At 38.7% G+C, this 19,333-nt stretch overlaps 1 protein-coding gene across 2 annotated transcripts; it reads left to right on the forward strand.

Annotated features, from left to right (window-relative positions):
* Nucleotides 1-1,479: 1,479 nt before the first annotated feature.
* SCCRO3 (defective in cullin neddylation 1 domain containing SCCRO3) lies at nucleotides 1,480-8,865 on the forward strand. 2 transcript variants are annotated; one of them, XM_089245095.1, is made up of 2 exons: nucleotides 1,480-1,814; nucleotides 7,270-8,865. In XM_089245095.1, exon 2 carries the CDS (start codon nucleotides 7,324-7,326, stop codon nucleotides 8,263-8,265), a length of 942 nt encoding a protein of 313 aa, XP_089101221.1. In that variant the 5' UTR covers nucleotides 1,480-1,814; nucleotides 7,270-7,323; the 3' UTR covers nucleotides 8,266-8,865. The 2 variants fall into 2 exon arrangements, with proteins under 2 accessions (XP_089101221.1, XP_089101220.1); XM_089245094.1 differs by having other exon boundaries at nucleotides 1,544-1,849.
* The last annotated feature ends 10,468 nt before the right edge of the window (nucleotides 8,866-19,333 follow it).

Below are 19,333 nucleotides of genomic sequence, written 5' to 3' on the forward strand. Positions count from 1 at the left end.
AACTAAGCTGACCGTTATTCGAGAAACTAGAATCGTGGAAACGGAAAAATTTAGGATTTCGAAAATTGTCACCCAGGAATTGCAAAATTCTTAAAAAGAAGCGCTAATATGTATCGCAAATGGCAGTGTATCGAAATATATTTCACGGGAAAAAACGTCTAAACACGAAAAATATGCTAGATGAATTTTATATTTAGGCCGGATTATTCATATACACTATAAAAGTTTGATAAGTTCCTTTTTTATAAAACTTGAAAAATGCTACCAATAAAATCTCGGTTGCATTTTCTAGAATGTAACAGATAATCTTATTGGTGGCGTTTTGTTATTTTATCAAACATTTATACAGTGTAATCGCGGCGTAAGTCGCGATTATCATACTACTGTCGTAATTTTGTGGAGGAAAAATCGAAATCCTTAATTTTAGTAAAGAACAAGAATGCAAACGAATCATATAAAAAAAGTAGCCAAGTTGAAAAATACGCGGGTTATATATCACCAATGTATGTTCATAAGGCCGGTATTACACTATAAAAGTTGAAAAATGCAGCCAATAAGGTCACCGGTTGCATTTTCTATAATGTAACCAATAACCTTACTGGTTAGATTTTTCAAGTTTTATAAAAGGGACTTTATCAAACTTTTACAGTGTAATACCGGCCTAAGGCCTGGATTACACTATAAAAGTTTTGTAAAAGCTCTTTGATAAAACTTGAAAAATTCACCCCAGGCGGGGATTAGGCTTGCATTACACTATAAAACTTCAATAAAAGTTCATTTATAAAACTTGAAAAATTCAACCAATAGGCGGATCAGTTAAGTTCACTCGAATGTACCGGATGTGCTTATATGCTACGTTTTTCAAGTTTTATAAAATAATTTTTATCAAACTCTTATATAGGGGGTCGGAGATACGGGGGAGCGTGGGGGGATTGTCCCCCCCCCCCCAGTGTCAAACGTGGAGTCGATTGATCTAATGTATATATGAATTGACATCATCATCATCCCCCAGACTTCCAAGTCTATCGCCGCCTATGTTGGTCACCCGGGGCAAGCGCGCATTTTGACGGCCCCTTGTAATGTTAAAAGAGAGGTTTCAGAATGAAATTTGCGCCCCCTCGGGTATAGCACCCGGGCACGATACCCACCTGCCTATGAGCTTTATTGATTGAATTTTGAGTTTTATAAGAGGGATTTTATCAAACTTTTATAGTGTAATACCGACCTTATCCATAATCATTATTAATTATCATCATCATTAATTATTTTTACGTTTGGCTACTTATTTTGGCATAGCAGTATGCCGTTTGTTTTTTTGTGGATGAAATATGGTCAGCGTATGTATACACTTTAATTGTCTCGTGATTTTTTGACAATCAGACACAGTTTAACGTTTACAAAAGCTTAGAATTTGAATACAAGACGCTTGTTGATTGGTTAAATGAGTGGAATCCGCGCCAGAGTATGGATTTCACGATCGCCTTCCTTGTTATGACGTCATAAGCTTATTTTTCCCTTTTTGTTGCTCCTCCTCCTTTTTTTTAGTCTTTTATTGTTTTGTTGCTTCCTCGCGAATGTTATTATTGTGTATTTATTATGTTATTGTGTGGTGAGATGATGATATGATGCGCAAAAGTTTAGGCCGAGGCCGTTGATCCTCCGAGACTGACAATAAACCCAAAGAAGTGTTCGATGCCGGGTAATAAATAGGAGCTCCTGCGTCAAGATGGATTCCTCCGACTGTGGCCCTTGGATTTGACAGATGTTTCCATCAAAGATACCACCATTGTTGTTGTTGTTATTGTTGTTTCCAGGTTGCCATTCTTATCACTGCTGTTTGCTCATAGTGGTATATACACATCGTGTTCTTATTTTCCATGTTTTTAATAATATGTCTTTTCGTTGTATTTCAATCATGTTTAGAAGGGGGAGGTGTATGAACAACATCCCATTGAGAAAAAAATGTTCATTTACATTTCAATTTGATTTCTTTTGTTAACTTGTCATCCGAAATTGTACTACTTTACTAACTTGTCTTATACCCAGTACTGTAACTAGAGTATATTGCCCACTTGTGGAGCCTAAAATTTTCACAAAGGTTGTTTACCCACTCTCACTAGACCTTGAGTGTTGCTCAGTTTCGAGTGGCCCTTATTATAAATGGCATTGTAAGGCATGGGCTTAGATCATAGTTTCGCAACCTTTTTTGTCCCATCACCCCTTCAGAAATTTTTTTCTTCCATCCCCCCCCCCCCCCAACACAATCTAACCCATAGGATCCTATGTTATACCTGCAGCTTCTACTGCCCCCTGGGACGTTCCATCGCCCCTAAGGGGGTGTTAACGCCCATGTTGGGAATCACTGGCTTAGATGATCGGGTGTTGCTTAGCAGCTGTAGTCCAGGGTGGCTTGGCTGAAGTTGGTTTTCTATGGTTCTTAACTTCGAGGTTCAAATGTGAGTTGATCTCCCTCTTGAAGAGTCTCGCCACGAAAAGGAACAGGCCTACAATGTACAATTATTCAATCATTACACTTCTTTCATGGTTAGGAAAATTTATGGCAGCACTACACGTAACAAGCATTACACTGAAACGAACTTCACTTTAGGTTCACAACACGCACATTCTGACGTTTACTAATTCGTTAGAAATTCTGTAGAGGAATGTGTACGAGGTTCATGTATGGTTGAGTAGTAGTAGTGAAGGGCGCGAAATTTCAGTAGTGAGTGATCAAAAATTAGTAGAATGGGATATGGGTGGTAAAAGTTTTTCAGCGCGCAGGCAGTAAATGTATAAATCCACCTGCGTCTAAAGAGAGGATATAATTAGATCGAGGAGCAACCCAAAAATAGTGTACAAATATATGAGTGATCGAAAAAGTAACATAGGGAATCAGTAGCCAAAATGTGCAAGTATAGGATTGATCAAAACAGTGACTTTGACAAAACAGTTTGACTTAAGTCAAAGAGCCTTGAGTTCCTTTGAACCTCACAGTTTGACTTAAGTCATGAGAGTGACTGAAACAGTGATATAGGGACCAGGTCAGTGAAGGAACATGATAGAGTGACATTGAGAGAGTGTGAAGCTAAGAAATAGTGGAAGCAGCGAGCAAAGCGACGAATGAGAAGGAAAAGAAGTGTCACAAGAATATAGCTGCGAGCAAGGAACATAGTACGTAACATACGTACGTCACATCTGTTATAACATATACCGTCGAATTCCGTTATAGCGAACTCTAAGAGACTGGAGAAATCACTTCGTTATAAGGAAATTCTGTTATAAAGTAATTCTAGGTTTTTGCATTGTTCCTATGTAAACTTATATGGAGGAATAGAAACATAGTGGGGGCGCATTTGATGTAACAGAGAGTATCAAATAGAAACTTGCAATCAGCTTGGTTTTTTTTTAAATTGAAGAATGCTTAAAAATTTCATAATTATTAAAATCATTGCTCAGACAACAGTTCAGAATCAGACAACAGTTCAGAAATAATAGTGTTGTGTGAATATCTATCACTATTTTTAAATGTAGCTACAGAAATATTCCTCATATTTCGGCCGCTTTCCTCCCTATACCTTTTCCCGCAACTTCTCGAAAGATCAATAATATTTTCTACTACTAAATTTATGAGTAAAATGTTGAGAAAAATATCAAGTTCAAGTCCTCCCCCCCCCCCCCACCATTTAAATTTGTATTATTAGCATAGGCGGAAGGGTAGAAGTGGAAAATTCCCCAATAGCTTTATTTGTAGAAATATTTGTTGGTTTCATTGTTTCATTTTTTTTACACAAGAAACATAATTATTGACACCCAAAAATCCAGCATAAAAAACATTCTGTGCGCTTCCAGTATGGAAATATTGACGGTACACAGAAAATAAACAAACAAATAAAACTTGCTAATTTTTCCACAGAAACATGCTTGCATTTTTAATTCAGACTACTCAAATACATTTATCCACACATGGTGCATGATAAATTAGCTTAAAACTCAAAATATAAATCATTTTCGGTTTGGTTAAGCACGTACACACGAGAAAAGTTTGACGGGAAACATGTGAAAATTATATTTGGTACTTGCTGTTTTCATTTGATCATCCACACCATTTTGAAGTACGTCAAGAACTTAACATCAACTATTCTTGTAACATTTTGACCTCGCTAACGCTTTGTAACAGCGAAAACAAGCCCTTTGACGGCCATCTTGAAGCTACACACAAGCGAGCAGAGCGGCAAAAACAAAATATCTTGAATGTGCTGCTGTTATCGTTTGTCGCGGAATTCCCGTTCTGCTGCAGTTCACGCCATTATACGCAGACGCATTCGAATCAGTGTGTTTGATTTCGTTTCTCAGATCTCTTCTCCCATCGTTGCTGACGGCCCTGTCTGAGGACTTGCTCATCGTCTGTGTCGTCCAGATGAGGTAATAGATGGACAGTAACACACACTCTGAGTACAGATTTGTAATAACCATGCTCTTATCATCCGGAGCAAATTGTAATTTCCCTTCTGATGGGCTAAGTTTCCATTCTCATTGATTTAAAGTAATTCAGGGGCCCCTCCCCCTTTCTATTCCGAATATAAGAATTATTTTTTGTATATCTGATTGCTTCATGTGTTTTAATAATATGTGAAACAGTAAAACTAAGAACCTTTTCAATTTAAAAATTAACTAACCAGGTAAGGGGGTCAGGCACCATTGTTATGAAGGGGGAATTGATTCGATTGGAGGCTTGTGATCGATTTCCCCCTTCCCCCCCCCTCTTCATAATAATGGTGCCTGACCTCCTTAGTTAATTTTTTAATTGAAAAAAAAAAGTTCCTAGTTTGAGTTGTTTTTACTGTTTCACATATTAAAACACATGATGCAATCAGATATACAAAAAATAATTCTTATATTCGGAATAGAGGGGGGGGGGGATAGAATTACTTTAAATCAATGAGAATAGAAACTTAGCCCATCAGAAGGGAAATTACAATTAGCTCTGGACGATAAGAACATGGTTGGGGCCATTCAAGTATTACTTAAGCAAATTATTAGCTATTTTTGACCCACCTCTCCCCACTTGTCAGCAAAATTTCGTCATCAGCTGTGCCCCTCTGAATCGTAATTGCATATTGGTGGGATCAGGGACTTACATGGGGAGGGGGGGGGCAAAAATTTATTTTTTTAATTAAAGTATCGGGTGAAAATACCTTTATATATGTTATTATAATCAATTTCTGTTAATTTCAATGTTATTTGAAGGCTATGAACTCAAAATTTATCTTTAATAAATTCATTGCGACCCACTCTTTAAGCCATATATGGTAAATCGCATAAAGCTCTTGGCCCACGGACCAAATATGACCCTGGGGGTTATCTGATGTGGCCTGCCCTCCTCAAACCTAATTTTGTAAAATGAACTAAGCGGCACATTTACAGATCGCTTAAATGTCCTGTGGTACAATTCCAGAGCATTTAAGCGACCTGTGGCACATTTTCAGATCACTTAAATGACCCGGGACACAGTTCCAGAATGCTTAAATGATCAGTGACACATTTAGAGATCCCTTGAGTGACATGACACATAGTTTTAGAGCACTTAAGTGGCACCCACTGCGGTTCTACATCACTCAAGTTACCAGCGGCGCATTCTCAGATTATTTAAGTGATCCGCGGCATGTAATTACGGATCTCTTGAGTGATGGGTGGCACAGTTCCAGTGCACTTAAGCGACTCTGAAACATTTCCACATCACTGGGATCCATGAAACAGAGATCACTAAAGTGGCTCTGTGAGGACGGGGGGGGGGGGTGTTACTTCAAGTGCCCATCAACTATCAAAATGTTTTTTCTCGTTTTTGTCACACCGAGTAAGATGCCATTAAAAATATTTCATATTTTCATAATTTCATAAAGGGTGGTTGATGATGTAAGCATTATCAACCCCCCCCCCTGTCATCAAAAGTCAGCAAATCGTAAACCCCCCCCCCCCCCCCCATCGATGCTGACATAATACTTAAATGGCCTCTTATTACAAATCTGTAATAAGGATACCTAGTAATGAACTGGTTGAATCAGCAGTTAAAATGCTGATTAAGAAGTCAGAAGATCCATACATTGCTTTGATGGCATGGCCTCTAGAAAATAGATTCAGTCCAGCAGAGTTATTAATGGGGGACTAAAACAACTTTGCCAATAACTATAGGTCAATTGCAACCACAAGCAGTGGATAGAAAAACCACAGAGGTCAAAGAAGAAAGGGGAGTGGAAAGACAATGCCAAAACTTCAACCAAAGACATGGGGTGAGAGCATAGGCGGAGATTGACTTGGAAGTCTGGGGGGGCAAGGTCATTATTGCTGGGGGGGGGCACCATAATGATGATGTCAATTCATCTATACATATATGCATTAGAGGACTGACAACCAATGTGTATATCTTGCTCTCAGTATGTTTGTGTATGTGTTGTTTGTTTTGATTTAAATAAAGTGATAATACAACAGATAGCTGCGAGAGTACTGTAATTTCCTATATGTAACCAGAGGGAAGAAAACCCGCAGAGAAATAGAAACTCCAAAATTTGAAAATTTGGTATACAGCCCTCGCATTCAGGGACATAACCAGAGATATCCATCATTGTATTCTTCAACAACCCGCATTTGTACACAACAACCCCACTATTGTACTGTATATCAATACAATACAGTAAAATGCTTCTTTTGTACTTCAGAACTTTTTCAATGTCATGCGATCATGATGGTAAAAAGAAGGGAAAAAAAGTTGAGGAGGGTCTATATATTTTAGAAACCTTGGGTTTTCCCTCTACTTTTTCTTCTCGTTCAGGAGAGAACGAGTCCTGGGGGACGATCTAACCAAATTTTTATGTGTCCTTTTCTGAAATTCCAGGTATTTGACAATCTATAATGCATCATTGCCATATCTAGCACCAATTCTTTAGGGTACCAACTGAAGGGGGGGGGGGTGGTTTTTTTATCACAAAAATATTACTTACTTATACTTGAAAAATGTTCAGAACCGGCCCTGGTGACCTGCAATGCTGTTCCAAATCACTGAAGCGGCCCGTGACACATTTTCAAATTGATGAAGCAGTCTACACTCTGTAAAAGGTTGAGCACTATTGCCGTAGATGCAGGATTAGTTTCTGCCTTATTATTATTATTTTTTTTTCCGTATATGATTGAAAGCTTTGTTTCTAAACTTTCTGTGTCTTAAATGTCGCAAATTACTGATGTTCACTTATTCCAAATATTTTATCATTTTTATAGATGGATGGAGTGCAATGAGTTGTAGGTAGCCAAACGTCTTCTCTTGTGTAGCCAATGGGGAAGTGCCTTTCTTGCTGTAAAACGAGTCATTCTCCCGATCTTCAGTGCAACAACGAGAAATTCACTGAAATTGGAAATGTGATCAGTCAACAGCCAGAGGTGAATAGTGATTCCCATACCGTGTTGTCAGGCTGCCTGGAAACATCGTTCCCAATCATGAATAGCAATGGAGAATCTGTCACCAATCACTGTACCAGCAGCAGCAGCAAAAGTTCTGCCTCGGAAAAGCGGATGTTCTATCAAAAGATACCACCTATACTCAGCTCGAATTCTTCTGAGAGCAAGCGCTCTAGTCACCACAGCCGGGATTATTCTGAAAGCAAAATAAATGCTCTGTTCGAACTGTACAAGGATCCCTCCGAAAATGCCATACTGAGTGAAGGCATCGAACGTCTTTGTGCCGATCTCAACATCCGACCGGAGGAGTTTCGAACGTTGCAACTCGCTTGGAAGTTTAACGCCCATCAAATGTGTTGCTTCACACAGGAAGAATTTGTTGAGGGCTGCAAAACCCTGAAAGTAGATTCCATCCAGGGCATACAGTCTCGCTTCCCCGAAATGCTGAAGGAAGTGAGAGACCCTGAAAAGTTCAAGGACCTCTATCGGTTCACTTTTAGATTCGGATTGGAAGTCGGGCAGCGGGTTCTCATGTCCGAAATAGCCATTCAGTTGTGGAAATTAGTATTTTTATATAATGAGCCACCCATTTTGAAGAGGTGGCTCGCTTTTCTCGAGAAACACCCGCACGTTCGCAGCATATCAAGAGACACATGGAACATGTTTTTAAATTTTTCAGAGTCCGTCGGTGACGACCTTAGTTCGTATGACGACACGGAAGCGTGGCCGACGCTGTTTGATGACTTTGTGGAATATGAAAATGATCAGACGAACCAAAACGTGCTCCATAGCAAAGACAAATGTATTTTAGATGTTTGAATCGTAAACCTCAGCTAAATATGTATATATATATACACTCGTGCTTTTTTGCACCAGAATTATGCCTTAAAAGGCTCAAATTGTGATATTGTATGTGATTTATCGTGCTCATCGTGATAGTGTTTTTCAATAGTTACACTGCTACGTGTACATTAATTTTTCTTTATTTCAATCGTTTCATGTCGCATGCCATGTTATATTAGGTGCTATGTATCGCCAGTGACTTAAATCATTCGGGGGGAAAAGAAGTTAATTTGTTTTTTTTATAGAAGTGTATATATACCTATTTCTCACTGCCACGTAAGATTAAGAGAAGGGGAAAAAGACCCTATTTTTTGCTAATTCGATCATTTTTATTTGCAGGGGTGGGAGACGGAGAAGAGAAGCTTTTTAATTTAATCGATAAGTTGTGTTTTAGTCAAGTTGACGCGGTGCAATCGCTATGGTATTTTTTTTATGAAGTGTGCCGAGAGATATTAGTTTTTTTCCTCCTCCCCTATTGTGTACACGAATCAATTTTTTATACATAAATATGTAGAATCGGTGCTCATTGATGTGGTACTTCAATCTGGTAGAAAAATTACAATGATTTCTTTATTACTTCTCTTTTTTTTTTTTGTCTAGTTTGTTCTTATTTTCTGGGTTGTATTCAGTTGCAAGTGTAAGGCCGAAATTGCACTGTAAGAGTTTTTAAAAATTCTTTGATAAAACTTGAAAAATTCAACCAATACAGTTATCGCTTGTATATGCTTGAATGTAATCAGTTCGCTTAATTGTTGTATTTTTCAAGTTTTATCAAAGAAATTTTATAAAACTTTTATTGTGTAGGTCAGGATTACAATATAAAAGTATGACAAAAGTTAATTTATAAAATTTGAAGAATTCAATCAATATTGAATTTGTTGCGTTTGAGCGAATGTAACAAATAGGTTTATTGTCTGTTTTTTGTCAAGTTTTGTAAAAGAGCTTTTGTCAGACTTTTATAGTGTAATCCCGGCGTAAGGCACATGCAGTTAAAGTTTGACATCTCTTAAAATGTCAGAAAAATTCTTCGATAACAACCACTATTAATGTTATACGACACCCTGCTCACATGAATCTATGACAATTCATTGCCAACGATTCAGCACGGACAGTTCAGTGCTATCGTATGTCAAGTTATTCAAATAATCATAATAAAGATATAAATGAGGAAAAAAAAAAGATTAATATGAAACTATATAAAATTGATGTTCTATCTGTGTATGTTCCCTATACAAATCTACAATTTTAGGCTGATCGCCGCCAAACTTTGCATATACAGTCAAACCTCTCTATCTCGAAACAGACAGGACCGAGAAAAATTTAGAGATGGAGAGTTTTCGAGAAAGTTTTTTTCAGTAAGGCCGGTATTACACTATAAAAGTTTTCTAAAGTTCATTTTATAAAACTTGAAAAATTCAACCAATAAGATTATCGGTTGCATTTGCTCGAATGTAACCTATGAGCTTTATTGAGTGGATTTCTTGAGTTTTATAAAAGGGATTTTACCAAACTTTTATAGTGTAATACCAGCCTAAGAAAAGAAGAATGGCAAAAAAATCAATTGATGAAAACTGGAAAAAATACTGTACTATATTTTACTACGTACTAATAAAATAATTGGTTAAGCAATCAGTGTTCAATCACAGTGAATGCAAATGCACAAAAATACGTTCAATGTTGTTTTTTTTTTGTTCAATTCAATTTACATACCATATTTAAAATAATTCGTTAAGCTTAGATTAGCCTTGAAAAGCCTTATTTTCGCAAAACAATGAATTTGCGTGCTTGCTTTTTACTATCATTGGGCTTGGTCTTTGAGATAGTTTTTCGAAAATTACTTTGACACAGAGAAGTAAAAATGCGTTGATTTGCTACAGAAAGTGCAAAAAAATTTTCATTTTTCTAGATATAGAGTTTTTGAGAAAGAGGCTTGACTATACGAAACACGGCCCTCCTTGAACGATAGGCTACTTTAAAATTTCGTCAGAGCTGGGAAAATGTCTGAAATTGGGAAAAACCATCAGGCAACAATGGTTCATAGGCCTCGACAATGATTTTCGGAATGTTTACTTTAGTTACTGTGGCTTTCTAACAATACTTCTCAGATGTGTTAGTTTTTTTACAATGGTTTGTCACTTCCTCATTGCTCCCAGTATATTGAGAAAATCCGATTACTCTCTCTATAGCTTGTCTATATACACTGAAGAGCCAAAAAAACTGGTACACCTGCCTAATATTGTGTAGATATTAGGCAGAGCCCGCAGAAGTGCCGCAACACGACGTGGCATGGACTCAACTAATGTCTGAAGTAGTGCTGGAGGTAATTGACACCATGAATCCTGCAGGGCTGTCCATAAATCCGTAGGAGTAAGAGGGGGCTGGAGATCTCTTCTGAACAGCACGTTGCAAGGCATCCCAGATTTGTTCAATAATGTTCATGTCTGGGGATTTAGGTGGCCAGCGGAAGTGTCTGAAGTCAGAAGAGTGTTCCTGGAGCCACTTTGTAGCAATTCTGGACGTGTGGGGGTGTCGCATTGTCCTGCTGAAATTGTCCAAGTCCATTGGAATGCACAATGGACATGAATGGGTGCAAGGTGCCTGTCAGAGTCGTATCTAGATGTATCAAGGGGTCTCATATCACGCCAACTGCACACGCCCCATACCATCACAGAGCCTCCACCAGCTTGAACAGTCCCCTGTTGACATGTAGGGTCCATGGATTCATGAGGTTGTCTCCATACCCGTACACGTCCATCAGCTCGAAGCAATTGGAACCGAGACTCGTCAGACCAGGCAACGTGTTTCCAGTCCAATGTCGGTGTTGTCGGGCCCAGGCGAGGCGTAAAGCTTTGTGTCGTGCAGTCATCAAGGGTACACGAGTGGGCCTTCGGCTCCGAAAGCCCATATCGATGATGTTTCGGTGAATGGTTCGCACGCTGACACTTGTTGATGGCCTAGCATTGAAATCTGCAGCAATTTGCTGCACGGGAAGGGTTGCACGTCTGTCACGTTTAATGATTCTCGTCAGTCGTCGTTGGTCCCGTTCTTGCATGATCTTTTTCCGGCCGCAGCGATGTCGTAGATTTTTACCGGATTCCCGATATCCACGGTACACTCCTGAAATGGTCGTACGTGAAAATCCAAATTTCATCGCTACCTCGGAGATGCTATGTCCCATCTCTCGTGCGCCGACTATAACACCACGTTCAAACTCACTTAAATCTCGATAACCTGCCATTGTAGCAGCAGTAACCGATCTAACTACTACGCCAGACACTTGTTGTGTTATATAGGCGTTGCCGACCGCAGCGCCGTACTCTGATTGGTTCCATATCTCTCTATTTGCATACGCATGCCTGCACCAGTTTTTTTGGCTCTTCAGTTTATATAAAAACGAATGTATGCCTTTTTGTCCTTTATGCGTTACTACACCATTCATCCGATCGCCATGAAATTGGGAAGTTGTTGAGTACACTCCCGCGAAGGTTTCTGGCATCCCTTTTTTTTTTTTTTTTTTTTTAATTTTTTTCCCCTTTCCTTCATTTCCTTGAATTTCCTTTCTTCTGAGATCGCAGCAACGCGCAAGCCAGTAATTTATAAAATAGGAAAGTACGTCCCCTATCTGTTTTGAAGCAAGAGTTTCCATAAAGCAAATGTTTCCGCAATTCAAACAATTGAGGGCTGGTATAATTCTTTCAGTAGCACTATTGAAGTCCATCTCAATACTTAGAAATTCACGCAACGGCTCTGCAGAAAGAAGTTTTTCAGAATCATTTCAAAGCATTTTGAAAGTACGTATGCAAGTCCTAAGCTAAGTCTGCGTGATAGGCCACCAGATGGCGATATGCATGTTCCGCCCAAGTGGCGCAGTGGTAAGATACTCGTCTTCTCACTATGAAGGTTACCGTCAAGGCAGGGGTGGGAACTCTGCGCCGCACTGCGCCAAAACTAATATCTTGCGCCATCCTGCTCCAATAGCGTATTTTCGCATTTTTCTGCGCCAAATAGCGAATTTCGCTTCAGTATGTCCGGAATTTCGGAAAGGACGCCAAAAACTTTTTGTTCCTGCTAGCCACGAAACGTTTCTTTACGAGAAAGAGCGTGTTTTATTCCACTATACTTAAACTATCGGGCTTTCCATCGCGAAACCCCGATATTGTCCGTGATCGTTTAACTAAAGATGGTTTGCAATGCCTTTCAGCTTTAAAGTGCAAATTCGAGTGTTTCCGTTCAAAAAAACAGTCGTCACTGGAAGCAGCAGAAATTACTGTAGTCGATTGTCATGTGTTAAATCTCGATGTTACGTGCAAAACATTTTCATTCCGGGAGTAAAAAGCGCATGTCCGCCGAATTACGAATGTTAGTTTAGAAACTTTGCCGAATAACGAGCGTTAAATCGCCAATGTTGCCGAATAACGAGCGTTAAATCGCCAATGTTGCCGAATAACGAGCGTTAAATAGTCAATCTCGCCAAATAGCGAGTGTCAGATCGCCAATCTCGCCAGATAATGAGTGCTGAATCGCCAAACATCGAGTTGATTCTTCCGAAATTCTCTCCCATTTTGCAACAATTTCTTTCCAAGTATAAAAAAAATTAAAAACTTATAAAATTTTTTTAGCTCATTTGAAGTTCCGTTGTTCAAGGCAGCAAATAGTGCCCTCTGGTTTTTTTACGGAGTTTAAAATAGTTTCTGGGTTTTTCCCAACTCTTATTCAATGTTGTTTAATTGCGTATTTATAATGCAAAATTATAATTGTTTATGAGAATACAAAATGGCCTTCAAAATTAGCTAAAAAATGATGTAATTCAGTAAAAATAAGATTTAGTGTACATTATTTACTCTATTCAGTTCAAAAACATTTTTCAGTAATCCCATAATATGACAAAGATGTAAAATAAGCGTGTCAAACTGAGCATGAAGAAGTCTGTAATATGATTCTGTTAAATAAGTATTAATTTCTTACTGATAAGTGGAATTTATGATGAGCAGTTGAGAAATTTTTTCTCATTAATTATTCTTGCACATTCATCGCATGTTGAAGTTGCACAACCCATGCAAAAATTAACAGTTTTGTTTCCACATTTTTATGTTACCTGACATATCAGACTCGTTTATTTTTATTTATTACTATTATTATTTTGATCACTCACAAACAGTTCCATGATCAAGAGCGCACGAACGTTTCCTTTTGCGCAAGGCCAACACGAATGATGAACGCAGTTCTTGAATAAGTCTTTAGAGGAACTGCTTTCACAAAAGATAGTTCTGGCCTTCTGTACTGCTTTATAGAAAATACAGGAATATTTTTATAGTGAGATCCAGGATGTTATAGAAAACGTCTATGATGCCGAATATTTTCTGGGCATTTTTTTGATCGCTACAACTACAATCGTTACACTTTGTTGAATTGTAGTGTGAAATAGTTTCTGTGTGTGTGTGAGGAAGCTTTTTGGGGCTAACTACTTCCAATATCGACTGCCAGATAGATGAAGCGTGCTGAGTAATGAAAAACTTATATAGTTTTTTCCTTGATAAATTGCCATTGTGGCATCCTTGTTCCATACAACTGTATCACTATCTTTATTGTGTGAGATAATATTGCTCTTCGATTTCGTCTCATCGTCTCTACTAAGCTGGTATTTCTTGGCTTTTAGCATTTGAGCCAGCTTCAGTGTAGTGAAAAGAGGTGTCGGTTGAGGCATTTTTGCCCTTGTTCTTTGCTTGGCTTGATCAGTTGCATCACTATGTGCTCTGAAATAGAGATTCGGTGGATGCTGATACTTCCCAAGGTTTCGAAATCCGTGCAAAACATATTTGGTGCAAACTAGAAGTTTACTCTTTTTCTGTGACATCGTTTGCCTACAGAAATTTCAACTACACGTTTTTTCTAGAGTTAAGCTTTTACTCTCCCAAAATCTTCATTGAGTCCCGTCAGAATTCCAGGTATTCAAGTTTACAAAGGAAAAAAATATTTAGCTCTACTTGTGCCATTACCCCATTGAAAAAAAAGATAATCCGCTCTGACAATGAATTGGCCTTTACCTTGAAAGACCTTTATCCTTCACTATCTTCATTTACAAAAAATTTTAGAAAGTGTAACCACTTCCAAGAAAATTCTGCACCCCTTTTTTCCTATAAAATAGTACGTTGGGTCGAAATGACCCAAACCGCGGTTCTAGGTATAAGTGTTTATAGCTCTGAAACACGAAATGTGAAGATGATAAAATTTTCGTGAATTAATATTCATACGATATCATGAAAAGTCACGAAATTTTTTTAACATCTACGTGTAAGTTTTTGAGATAAATGAAAACGAAGTTTGATTTGGGTCAAATTGACCCACTCCGCGGTTCTAGTAATTTATTGAGGAAATTGGCTCGCATTCGCGCTTTAAAGTTGGGAACAACAGAAAATAAAGTTCTCGGCCGAACGGTGGGGTTCGAACCCTTGTCCTCGCGATACGAGTCCGTCGCTATGACCACTCTATCACCCAGTGCCGGAACCAGGGGTGGGGGGGGGGGGGCAACTGCTCCAGGCGGAAAAATTTTAGGTGAACACATAGACACCATTATAAAGTTATATCGAATTCCAAATTTGTAGGGGCGGTAACACAAAACAAAAATCCTAGTTACGGCGATTCTACCATCACAGCGACAGTGGCTGTAACCGAATACTTTTTTGTATCTTTAATATTAGCTGCAGTCGATTCCGGTTTTGACGAATACCGTTATAGAGAAAATCTCGTTTTAACAAAAACTTTTCTAATCCTCCAGATGAGTTTAACATACATAGGAACAAAATTTAAAAATCTGTAATTCCTTTATTACGTAGTGATTTATCCGGTCTCTTGATGCTACTGTATTTGACAATCACTCGTTATAGTGAGACTTTCGTTATAAATCGTACGCGTTAGGACAGACTTTTACTGTATATAATACATCACTGTTCACATCCTGTGTTCTGAAGCTAAAATAATCTTCATCACAATGAGAGAAATTTTCACTACCAGAACAGAATTAAAGTATTTTTGCCGGATTCTCTCTGGCCAGGCTATCACGCGGCTTTAAAAATTGACTCTGCATGCCGAGCACATAGTGGAACGAAGAGGTACACGATATAAGAATTCCGACTAGGAAGAAAAAATTGCATGGGGGGCTGGAAAAAGAGTTCTTGACTATGTCCACGTATAGTCAAAGAAGAGTTAGATAGAGACAATGACCAGGGGGGGTTCTGAAATGTACGGGTGTGATGATGATGATCCCTCCGTAAAAGAGGGAAAGAAAAAAAAAAACGGACCAAACAGCAGATCAAAGTGAAAAAACAAAAGAGGTTTGTTCAAGTCGCGCACCTTGTTCAGTGGCCTCTTTCTCTCTTTCGCCTCGCTTCTCGAGTGTGTGCGGTCTAGAAGAGAACAATACAATTGTTTTCGTCGTTAGTCTCTGTTATACACTCTTGTACATTTTGGTTGCCGCACCATGTATCACGGTCTTCTTAGAGTCCTAAGAAGTGGGGGAGGGGAAGGGGGTTATTGTGTATTATGTTTGTGAAATCGGGAATTGATGATTGACTTGATGGTTTGAAAATGGTTGTTTGGTAGGGTTACCAGACGTCCTTCTTTTTGATGTCATTTCAAGCGTCCTCCTACGTTTCGAAAAATTCGTCTTTTTGCCTTCCTTTTCCGGTTTTCGGAATTATTTTTTCCCTTTTTTCCAAGGAAATTTTTTTCCCACTCTGAAACAATTGACTTTTTCATTGTGTTTATCTTGTTTCTAGGGTTACCAGGTTCGAAAACTGAGAAAAGAGGACGCCTGCGCGTCTGATTGATGGCGTCATTTCCCCCAGTTTTCACTACAGATGGCGCCACTTTTCTTCCAAAAAAAAAGGAAACCATCTCAATAATTTTCCCCAATTAAAACAGAAGCGATATATATATGTTACGGAAGATTGATAAACTCGGTTATTATGCGTAATCACCGGCTGTTATGCATAGTTACCAACCATTTTCGCAAGTTTAATAAATCTTGTTTGTCACGTTTACCGGTGATTGTTCCCAGCTCGTATTCAAGTTAACCAGAAATTCTGCTCAAATTTCAGCCTAGGATGATGGAGTCGATGAGTGTGATGTTACTTATGTTTAAAAATGTTATGAAAATATGCACTTATTCTGGAATTCTTCAATTTTATGCATTTGTGTGCATCAATACCATGGCCCTCACATGGGTGGACCCCCGGGATGATTCTCGTCGTGTTTGTTTTTTCAAAATTCATTGCAGAGGGGCCCGTGAAAAGTGTGGTCTTGGGGGCATATGAGTTGGACCAAAAAATAAAAAAAATAACCATCTGTCTCCCCTAGCTTTTAATGAATTGTACCTACCTTCTACTCAGTTTTATTACTTCGCATGGAGCAAGGAGGGGTTTCTTTCCCTACCCTCAGAATGTTTTTTTATTCTTTTGGTTTGTTTTTTTGGCAGAAGGATCAACTTGAGCGTTGTTTGCATCATATTTTCTCTATTTCTGAATGGAATAGGTACCCCCCCCCCCAGCACACGGCATCTGCTGTTGGTGAGCAAACAATGATATTCTCAACATGTATATTGCGTTTTCGTTCTTGAGAGCTGTTTTTCCGACTGTCTTTTTCATGTTACCTTGGGGCAAGCTGGGCCATGGTTAGAATAACATCCGCCCTGTTCGGAGGCATCTTGGATTCGTCTGGGAATTTCAAGGGCGTAGGTCAAAACGTGTATATTTTATCCGAGGTGAGACGGATTGAAGACGTGATGTTATTATATACTATTTATTAATGAAAACATAACGAGAACTAACTGGATTAATAAATAATGTATAAAATATAGACGAAGACATAACGCAGCAACCCGCAATGTGACCGGGATTGAAACAGAATGTAAACACAAACTAGACGGTCCTGACCAAAGCGGCTTTGGTCCTGACTACTGCTTTTACATCTTGTTGCCAGATAGAACAGTGTAAAAATGTGTAGGGGAAAAACCACGCGTGCGTCTGCAGCCTGCGGTAGACCCAAAACCAGCAACCAATCAAAAAGCAGGATTTATGACGTCACCAAAAGTGGAGATTCCCCCCTCCCTTCCTCGCTTAGGGTGACTTGTCCTGCTTGGCGACTTGTCTGAGCTCTTACGGCACCTATGGTGAAACATTCTTTTTCCGACACAAGTTCCAGTGCGAGCTCGACCATGCACTATGCAAATGAAGCCGGGCCCGCCGCGAAAAACCTGTCCACTCCCGTTTTGAAGCACTCAAAAACCTGTTTTTAGCCCACAGCGTCCCAAGTAGTCGCCTGACGTCAAATATGACGTGAAAATTTGGTCATTTTCTCTGAATGACGTCAGTCAAAAAAAAATCACGTCATTTCAAAGTCATTTGGTGACCACGAACAATAAAGGTCAGGAAATAACGTGATTCTTGATGACCTTAATGAAATATCAGGTCATTTCAAGACCTTATTAGCCATGAAGGTCATGAAATGACGTGATTTTTTATGGCGTAAACGATTTTGCGTCATAAAAATCACGAATTTCTTTCCAACTGAAAAATTCTGTTCCGGATGAAAATATCAAAATTATACAAAATGTTTGTTAATGAACCTTCAGAGGGTGTTTCAAAATTACCCTAGGCCTATTCGTTACTGGTTGTCACAAGATAAATGAAGTACTTTTAACTGCGATTTTGTTTTGAATGGAAATGCAAAATTTTTCAATGAGTAATTGTTCATATAAATTTATCAACGTACGTTATATAAATTATAATTGCATCCATTTCATGTTTTTTACGGACGATCAGAAGATCTGTGAAATCTGTCAAAAATTCAAGAAGATGCAACGAATTCATTGATCTAAAAAAAATGAATTTTTTAAAAACTTTTTTTTTCGATAATTGTAAATAATGCAAATAATTATATTTATAATTATATTACTATATTTTTCATGGATAAAAAAATAAAATAAAACGAAAAAATAACTGCCATCGGCTAAACTCAGCAAGAGATTAAACGGTAATTGTAATATAACTAATCAATACTTTTAAAGTCTTCATTAAATAACACCAGGTGGCTGCTGCTACTTTCGCGCGATCGGTTAAGGCATGGCGTGAGATACATAGGGGCAATTCGGAGAGAAACCTGGTTCAACTCCGACCTGTGCCAGAAAGAGATACATTTTCTTCCCGTCTCTTCGAATAGCGCCATCTATCTTCTGAAAGTGTAACTATTTGCAAATGGTCATTTTTGACGTTTCCAAAATGGACATAATGACCATTTTATCACGTCATGTTTGAGACATTTTATGACTTCCAAAAAACGTTTTTATTGACGTCAGGCGACAACTTGGGGTGAGGCGGTTTTGACAGAAACAGATTTTTGCACGTTTGTATATCGAGTAGAGCGGGGGTTTAGACGCGGCTTTACAGATTGCCTTCCGCGCAGACAAAACAGATCGGTTCCGACTTTGTCTTCTCACGTGCGCTTACGAATTCATCGTTATGGTGAAGATCGATGCAATTTGAAAAAAAAAAATATTAAAAATAAATAAAACACCGCTCAAAAAGAAACTCAAAAAGGCCGGATTTTTTTTTAAATCCGATTTCTGTAGTATTGAGAGTATCTCCCTTAGCTTTGATCATTGATCATTGATCATTTTTGTCGCACCACGGTCATTTTCTGCACACGAGGGCTAATTAGACCGGGACCTACAATTTATTGCCGATTCCGAACGGCAGGCTTGTTTTGTATACTCGTCGAGAGGTTGATGCGCTAACCCCTCGATGGGGGACTCCCTGCGGTAGCAATTTTTTGCTGCGGTCAAGTCGCCGTATTTTTGTTTCTTATCTATTATCTTATCTTATCTCCCTTAGCTTCGTAATTTATAAACTACGGACAATCCGTAGCAACTGGCAACGATTGGCTAATGATTGATGGATGGATGTCTACCCGTTTCGTACCTCCTGTATGAATTTTTTGAGAAAGTGGCTACTACTTTCGCATTTTGCGAAAAATGCGACGATAGCTTACA

This window comes from Pholcus phalangioides, unplaced genomic scaffold (assembly GCF_987345545.1).
Source record: "Pholcus phalangioides strain wild (caught in Gottingen) unplaced genomic scaffold, Ppha-v1.0 ptg000015l_1, whole genome shotgun sequence".
In the NCBI taxonomy this organism is placed as follows: domain Eukaryota; kingdom Metazoa; phylum Arthropoda; class Arachnida; order Araneae; family Pholcidae; genus Pholcus; species Pholcus phalangioides.